Raw genomic sequence first — 9123 nt, 5'->3', positions numbered from 1 at the left:
GTCGGGATGTGAGCGGGGGCGAGATCCCCCTTCACTTGAGGTGTGGTGGGTTGTTAGTATTAGGACAGGCCAGGAAGTTATATGAGGGGCAGTTCTCGTCGCCTGAGGTATCAACAGGGTGGCAGACATTTACCGTCTAATAAAATATCAAAGGGTCGCTGCCCTGGTAGAGGCATGATCAAAACAAACATCAGGGGGTCATTGTTGGGGGAAGGGGTGATTAACAACTGTCGTAAAGTATGTAACCACTAAACATTTGGAGGTCTACAGAGAACACCGTGGATGAAAACCATCTATAAAGACACGGGCTTGTGTTCAGCTTCCATCTGACTGGGAATTTTAAAAAGAATTCAATTAGAATCTTTAGTCAAAGACATGGGAAAACTTTGACAAACAAGAATCACCAAATATTCTCATATTTCATTTTAAATGCCGTCGCTGTGAAAACTCGAAATAAGCGGACATGCAGCACCACTTCTCGCAGCCAGCATTCACAAAACCACAAACTGCAAGAGCACTCTACATTTACGAAACCAATCATCCTTAAGCAAACAGCTCCTCACAAAGCAAAAACAAGCGGAGGGCCAGGATAGTGAATGTTTTCATCATAATGACATTATGCAATGTTGGTGCTGCGACATGCGTTGCAGCTGGAACAAAGACCAAGAAAAGAACCAGGATTTCGCAAACCCCAACAGTAGCGATAAGTGCACAGGAAGTGCTGAAGCACAGATGCTTTCTCAACATTGAAGCCACAGTGGAGCGTCAACGCTCTGACTGTAGAAAGCAACTGCAGAAAACCTGATGTGGCAGAGGAATGCAATGTGATTAATGAGCAACTGATCGTGACCCCGAAACGCTGTCCAGACGCAGTCTAAACAAGGGGGCTTCAGTGGTTTTACCCAAATCCTTCGTCGATGATTTGACAGTATTCTGCTGTTAAAGGGTCACAAGTGAAAATGCCAACAGCGAAAAGTTTACCAAAAGCACTGTACAAGTCTGTTATGCTGTTGTCTAGCACACTGTGTGAATCAAATGTACCAGTAAAAATACCACATTGGAGAAATGTAACTCTGTAAAAGTTGAGAGGATTTGGACACTGATGTTAGTACGGAGAAACTGCAGCTTAGCTGGCCTAACTCAATTTCAGTCTGTCCAGCACCCTTGACATTGGGATACACTGTACAAATATCTGACAGATCATGTCTTTGTCAAGGCTCCCGCTTTGTTTATAGGCTTACACTAAAATCCTCCTACTCTAAAGTCAAACAAGTGTGTTTTCTTTGGCACAGTAATTAGAATATAGGCTCAGTTCATGAGTTGTAAAAACTCATGGAGGAACTAGCTCGGACATTGAAAAGTGTCTGAAGTGTCATCAGCTCTCAGTTTACATTTCAACATGTCTATTTTTAACAAGCTTAAGAATAATTCATTGACTTCAAACACGTTAGAGCAGGCCTGTACACAATACGCTATATCTATCTAAAGCCTTATCCTGTATCAAATAAAAGATTTAAATATGCTAGATCTAGATTTTCATTTGAATCAGCATCAAATTGTACTCCCTGACAGATATGAGCCACCTATGTACGCCTGATTTTGTTCATCGGGATCCATGTTTGATTTACTGAGAAATTCATTTTATGACGCTCAATCTCAAAATGTTCATGAAAGTGAAATTGTCCTGGATCTGTAGCTTTATCCAGACCACGGTTTAGTCGAGTTAATGCGGTCATGACCCTGAGCTGTGCCTTGAGCCGAAAACAAAAATACGGTCAATCTTTAAAGTGCCTCTTTCGTCATAATTATGCTTTTACACAAAGGTTTGGCTCATATGCATTAACAAAAAAAAGCCCAGGTTGGTTTTTGCCGAGAGTTTCGCTTTAAAATCGGACGTAACAAACATCATCTCAAATAAATCTGGGCCTCCCACTACAAAGCCAGTCGAGCTTTGTGGAGCCATTCTGACAATTTTTAATATCTGGAACAAGTCCCCATCGACTTCAGGCGTTTTCGGAGGATGCTGCAACGCTGCTTTTCTGTGAAGCTTCAGAAATGTTTCTATATCTAAATTTTCCTTTAGGTGCATTCATAGCCTCCAAAATAAACTTGATTCGAAATGAATTTGTAAGGTAGCATGTGAATCCAGCATCTGCATTATCACAGATCCAGATGTTTTCTTTCCTCTGCCCTGTAGACTTTTCTCCTCAAATTAGTAGCACATGTCCTCTGGATAAAATTCACCACAGGTTAGCCTTTTGTTGTCCTTTACATATTTTAAAAAGCTGCCCATGTGGTTATAGTTCTATGAAACTCTTCAGTGCCATTGTTCTGAGAGGGAAAGTTTAGTCTGGCCAAGTTCTTTGCTTTGCTCCCACAGGGGCAAAACCATCACATGGGCCAGATGCGAGCACTTTATTGTCGCTGGGTGTTTGTTATTCTTGTGTGCGGTAAATCATTATCTTGTTGTCTTATGCAAGTCAAACATGCTGCCGCCAACAGTGAACCGACTTCAGCCAGGCTGTTTGCGTATAAGACTCTACGGATGCAAGTAAAAAGCTTCTAGGCTGCTACTCCATGTGAGACTATATTGTGTCCAGCTGTAGAGTGGAGAATAAAAAAAAAAAAAAAAAACAGATCAGACTGCCAAGAGACCCATGATCACTTCAGCCTGAGATTTTTTTTTATTTTGACAGATATAAAGTTTTACTTCTGTTTGAGTCCTTTATTGAACCATGTGAGGGAAAAACTAGTCACATCACATATCATGCGTTCATCATGTAGAAGTTGATCTGTTCTCTACAGGATATAGACAAGGGGATTTTTATTTTGACAGATATAAAGTTTTACTTCTGTTTGAATCCTTTATTGAACGATGTGAAGGGGAAAAAATGGGGGAAATGGACAAGTGGATTCAGATGAAGATCATCATCTGTTTGGTCAGGATGGATGGCTCGAAGGAGACCAGCTCAAGGATGCCAGAACCTGGATAACTCGCTTTCATCGATAAAAGTGAGTTAGGCCAGCTAAGCTGCAGTTTCTCCCCACTAACATCAGTGTCCAAATCCTCTTAACTTTTACAGAGTTACAGTTCTCCAGTGTGGTATTTTTACTGGTACTTCCTCCACCACTAATAACATGCAATGTAATTTGCAGCCATTATCGAATAATCTTGTTTTATAGATGGAAGCCGAGCCAACAGATCTGAACGGCCGTGCTTGCGTTGATTTTTTTCTTTTTCTTTTTTAGTAGGCGTATAAACGGTTTAATTTATCACCATGTGTCAGAGAAAAAACAACATCATTATATTCACAAGAGCAGGCCACGCAGACACACACACACACAAACACACACACAGCTCTAAAAAAAACTTTGATTTAAATTTGAACTTTTCATGAACTCCTGCCATTTGTTCTAAGAATGTTTTCCAAGGATTTTTAATGAGGGTATTGACATTATGGCTCACTACTGTCCTATGCCACAGCCACAGCCAAATTCTTGTCAGTGTTGTAGTGGAATATAGTTTGCATGTAAATAATCAAGATTTAAGTATAGTCTGATGTGCTGATTAGCAATGGACACTCATGGATTCGACAATTTCCGAGCAAATTTGGCATTCTGGAGAAAGGTCGGTGATATCTGAACTCAAACAATCAGAAGGAACACCACCCAAGTTCACGGACGACCCTTTTTGGTGGCTTTTCGGCAATCTGAGCACTTTGAGTAGGTGGAGTCCATCAGTGAGAGAAATCACTTTGATTAGCGGATTAGAAAAGCTAGTTGGTGCACATGAGAAAAACCTAAAAAGCAAGGGAGAGCCCATGTCGTTTGCATGATTTTACAGTCTGTCTTTCTGCAGCTGTAAGTCTGGTTTTACTTTGTTAATGATGACATATTTGGCATCACCTTACAGACAAATTATGCACATCACATACATTATATCATGTTAAATGTTGATGAAAATGTAATAAAATTTGCACTTCACTCGATCGAAAATGTAATAAAACCCAATAATGTAATAAAATATCCCGACTGATATTAATAATATTTCTACTGATAATGTAATACCTTATTACATTGTTGGGAATTTATTTCATTTTCAGGAGGGTCCTTTTTTTTTCAAAACAGATAATGTAATACTTGACAGATAATGTAATACGTATGTTCATTTTCAGTCCAGAGTTCATTTTGTGCTTTGAGAATCTGAGAATGTTAATTCACTGGACTTGACTTGAAACAACAGAATGACTATTGGGTTAAATTGCAGACCTTGAGTACCATGCAGCCATATGCACATGTGCAAATAATCAGGGACATGCAGCTACATCCTTGTCCTACTGAGTGGGTGATGGACTCACTTCCGTGGGAGACCAGAATTCCAGCTCAGATACAAGCTTCCGAGCAGCACTGGAGACCCCAGGTAACTCCTCCCTAAACGTATCTCTTCACTCCACAGATTTCCAACAAATTACTGCCTCATGAAAACAATCACAAACCAACAAAACAACTTTCAGTAACACTTCATTTGAAGAGAGTATACATAAGCATTCATAACACCTGCATACACATTACATGACACCTGACATTAATATAGGCCTACATATCCACTCATAAATGGTTATTATATCACTTTCAATGTCAAATCGACATCTTTATGTCAAGCGACATAGTGGTCAGCTGACATACTGTCATACTTACAGTATATTATGAGATTTAGCTATATAAAGGTCAGCATCAAAATGACAAAACTTGATGACAACTGACATGGTTATTTTTCAGACTCCTTTTTGGGGTTTATACAGGGTTTCTGAAGTTGTATGTTACGGAAGCCGAGAACAGCCAAGGATTTTTCTTCTTTTAATGCGCTGTTATCTCGTGATAACGACTTATCTAGTTATCTCGATATAACAAAGATTGTTTTCTCGTGATAACAAATTAATTCATTTTGTTATCCCCATATAACAAAGGTTGTTTTCTTGTGATAACTCTTGTATCAGTTTACATTGTATCAGCCTGTAGCCGCCATTGTGGCTCACTTCTCTGCTGTCTTCCTAAGCTTCCTCCCACAGTCGTATGCGTTTGTTTTCAACTAAGCCTTTTCATAATCAATTGTGGATCAATGGATTATCTTGATCAATGGATGGTGGTATTCTGGTAATTCTCCATATTCAACCTTTAAATTCAACATTAGTTTTACAATTAATTGTATACAAGTGTTTATGGCTGTACAAAGCCAGCTTCTAAAAGTTTATGAGTGGATATGTAGGCCTATATTTATGTCAGGCGTCATGTAATGTGTATGCAGGTGTTACAAATGCTTACGTATACTCTCTTCAAATGAAGTGTTACTGAAAGTTGTTTTGTACGTTTGTGAGAAGCTTATATCTGAGCTGGAATTCTGGTCTCCCAAGGAAGTGAGTCCATCACCCACCCAGTAGGACCAGGATGTAGCTGCATGTCCCTGAGTATCTGCACATGTGCATATGGCTGTATTGTGCTCAAGGTCTGTTCATTCTGTTGCTGCAAATCCAGTCAATGTAACATTCACAAAATTCTCAGATTCTCAAAGCACAAAATGTAGAACTCTGGACTGAAAATGAACATATGTATTACATTATCTGTCAAGTATTACATGATCAGTTTTGGAAGAAAAAAAAAGACCCTCCTGAAAATGTAATCAATTCCCAATAATGTAATAAGGTATTACATTATCAGTAGAAATGTTATTACAATATCAGTCGGGATATTTTATTACATTATTGGCTTTTATTACATTTTCGATCGAGTTAAGTGCAAATTTTATTACATTTTCAGGCATTATTACATTTTCAGGAAATTATTACATTATAGGGTGCTACAATCCATCTTCAGACCTTTCAACTTTAAGATCGCTCCACTGCTGGAAAAGCCTCACTGATGTTAACACGGCCATTCATATCCCTTAAACTTCTTCTTACCCGCTCCTCGTTATCTGTTTCTTGACCATCTCTCCTTCCTTCACAACACGTTTACACGTTGCATGTGCCAGATTCATCAGACATCCCACTTCCGTAATTCGTCCATGATGGCGAGCGCCACCTGTTACTGAACCGGGCTGTGTACAAATCCCAAGATTATTATGTCGAGCACACACGGAAGTAGCAGCTGACAAGCCTTGAGGAAGGACTTGCTGAATTTAACATGAAAAGTTGCAACTGTACAACAAGACAATAGGGCCGTTGTACTCCGTTGGTTCTGAGGAGAAAGCTCCCGTTTGTTGCAGTATTTTTGGGAACCCTAATGGCTTTAAACTACTTCATGACAGAGGGGATGCTACCAATAATCCCCTAAAACTAAACGTTTGATGAGAAAATAAATATTGAAAAAAGCCAAAACCTATCATTGTATTCTTTACATGTCGTTTCATATTAACTCAAACACAACTGTACTTGACAGGCTAACCTCACTGAAGCAACTAAAATGTTTCCACGTCAGTCCAGTACAGCACATTTGAACCTGTACTATTGAATCTGTGCTCAACAGACTTAAATTAATTTAGAGGCTGAAGTGGTGTCCACCAATTAGTCTACAACAAATATTACTATTCTGCCTGCAAGGTCTAAATTCAATTAATTAAAATTAATGTAAGCAATTTAACTTGAAACCTAAAATATGCTGCCACCATCCTGAACCATGACACTTGACACAAAACTTATTACTGGACCACTGACGTGTTAATGAGCCAAATGAAGCCACTGTGAGTTATGGTTCTCCATACACACAGTGACAGGAAATGACAAACATACAGTATTATAAAGCACAAAAAACAACAACTTTATTTACACAAACAGACCACTGCCCCCATCCCACAAACCCCTAAATTCAATGACTACTGAGGAATGCTATGTCTGTGCCTGAGGCTGAGGTTGGGAATTCACAGGACTGAGAAGAACAACACCCAGCGCAAAACTTCAGTATTCTTCCACCCACTTATTTAGTCTGAGTTCAGCCGTCATCTAATGCCACAGGGTGGCAAAACGTCTTGAACCGTATGGCCTGAGGCATGAGTGGGTTAGAGGTCGGCTTCTGTTTGGTTCCCAGTTGCAAGTAAGCAATATGCTTTAATAAGCCTGGGGCCAACATGTTATCAAACAAGCGGCTCGGCAGGGGGCCAGCAAAGACTTAATTATACCATTTCAGTCTATGGTATATGCATCATAACAGACTGTTCTAATCAATACAAGTTTTATAAAATCATACCATACAAAAACATTTTTAATTTTGCTCAAACCAAAGATAGAGAACATACAAACTGACAAACACCTTCCTGCTAAATAACAGACACTAAAAAAAAATCCCCAGTGATATCAATCTCTACACATCCTGTCCATGTGACCGTTCTGCTTAGCAGGGACTAAAAAGGGTTTCATATAAAACGTATTTGCTTTCGCACTCAGATCATCATGTATCTATGTGGATGACAGTGCAGTTGCTCTTTACGCAATTAGGCCGTGTGAATTCTGTTCACACAGCTGTTCGTGTGAATGAAGCTTACTGTGAGAACCCTACAGACTACTGACCGTCACCACTTGTCATGTTTCCATGTAATGGTGTCTTTATGTGCTTGTGTGTGGTTTCTGCTGACGACAGCAGAGGGGAGGTGAGAAAACTTACTGGAACTCTCATAGATTGATGCAGTAAGTCTGTACAACGGGGGGGGGGGGTGTCTCATTTTGATGCTCATTTTTGAATGCCGGTATTTGTTTTGGTGCGTGTGAGTTGCATCATAATTGAGCAATATACACAAAACTACACATCTTGTGGTCTGTTTCTATGTAATAAGATGTTTGTCTCCACACAGTCAGCTGTATAACAGTCCATACAATCCATGCTTTCTGTTGCCATAGGGGCATTTCTGTGGCACAGCATGATTTCGACGTGTTATGGTACTAATGAGTGCCTCTGTCCGCCCCTGCTGTAGGATTTAGAAGGCATAGCGAGTGCGAATGTCCTCCAGTTTCTTGGAGACCTCGGGAGGCGTTCTGTCCAGCTCTTCTGCCACACTTTTCTGCTTGTGAGGGTCCATACTGTTAAACTGCTCACACAGATCTCCATCAATAACATTCTGGAGAGAAAAGCAGAGAAGACAAACCAATGACTGAATGAATGCCAATTGTCTGTGATGATGATGTGCACATCTGACTGATATGAGCAGACGTGTGAAATAATTCCAACAGATACCAACCTTGACTGGGAAGTAATAGGATCTAAAGCTGAGATGATCTCTGCCGCACAGTGGAGGGAACTCAGAGCGCATATGCATCTCTAAATGCTGGAAGAAGTCATGGTCCTGGACAGAAGGATGCAGAACAGAGGCATTAAAACAAAGAAGAGCAGGAAGAGGGCTGAGAAAACAAGTTTCATGAAATCAAATTAATCACTGAGTGGAGTAGAGTATTTTAAATCCACGGTGATGCATTTAGGTGTGTGAGGATGTTTGTGTTGTACCTCATGTGAGGTGAATGGGACCAGAATGCCGATGCCTCCAGACAGAGTGGTGTAGACCAGGGACTCCGATCCTCCAGGGATCAGAGTGGTTTTCTGGAGAGATAACACCGTCTCTCCTATATGGTAATTCACTACCACCTCAGCCTGGAGAGATAATGGTGGGACAAAGAGACAGTCTTGTTAGAAATACTGAGTTAAAAATACCACAGTGTGATTGAGCAAAACCATACTTGGTTTGCTGGATGACTACTAGGATGCTCATGTATGGTGCTTGAGCTTCAATTGCAGTGCATGATATTTATGCATTTATTTATGTGTTCCTGATAGTCTGACATGTGGCTGTAAAAACTACTGTCGTGTCTAATTTTATATTTTCTACCTCACTCAATCACAGGGGATGCAAGTCATTTTAACTTCTATTGGTCAAGATCATATGATACCATGTCAGACATGTCACTGAAGCGGTTTCAGGGCCTCAGTTCAGATCCCCAGTACAAGTATGTTCACAGTACACTGTGAGCCAAGGTCAGACAGAAGACACACACTGTCATGTTCTGCTTAGAGGAAATTGGTCCGGATGGTCACATCTAATCCAATAACCATCAAAAAACTGCTTTGCCAATAATTAGAGGTAAT

At 40.1% G+C, this 9123-nt stretch overlaps 1 protein-coding gene across 2 annotated transcripts in view; it reads right to left on the bottom strand.

Moving 5' to 3' along the window:
• Window positions 1-6789: 6789 nt before the first annotated feature.
• sf3b3 (splicing factor 3b, subunit 3) overlaps window positions 6790-9123 on the bottom strand; it is a 29488-nt gene continuing 27154 nt past the window's right edge. For both annotated transcript variants that reach the window (XM_037107587.1, XM_037107588.1), the window contains exons 25-27: window positions 8488-8631; window positions 8225-8329; window positions 6790-8104 (exon numbers count right to left, since the gene is read on the bottom strand). In XM_037107587.1, the coding sequence (XP_036963482.1) occupies window positions 7964-8104; window positions 8225-8329; window positions 8488-8631 (390 nt within the window). In that variant the 3' untranslated portion in view covers window positions 6790-7963. The remainder of the gene's footprint in view (window positions 8105-8224; window positions 8330-8487; window positions 8632-9123) is intronic.

Source organism: Acanthopagrus latus, chromosome 8 (genome assembly GCF_904848185.1).
Source record: "Acanthopagrus latus isolate v.2019 chromosome 8, fAcaLat1.1, whole genome shotgun sequence".
Lineage (NCBI taxonomy): Eukaryota > Metazoa > Chordata > Actinopteri > Spariformes > Sparidae > Acanthopagrus > Acanthopagrus latus.
This window is presented reverse-complemented; position numbering and strand designations above follow the sequence as displayed.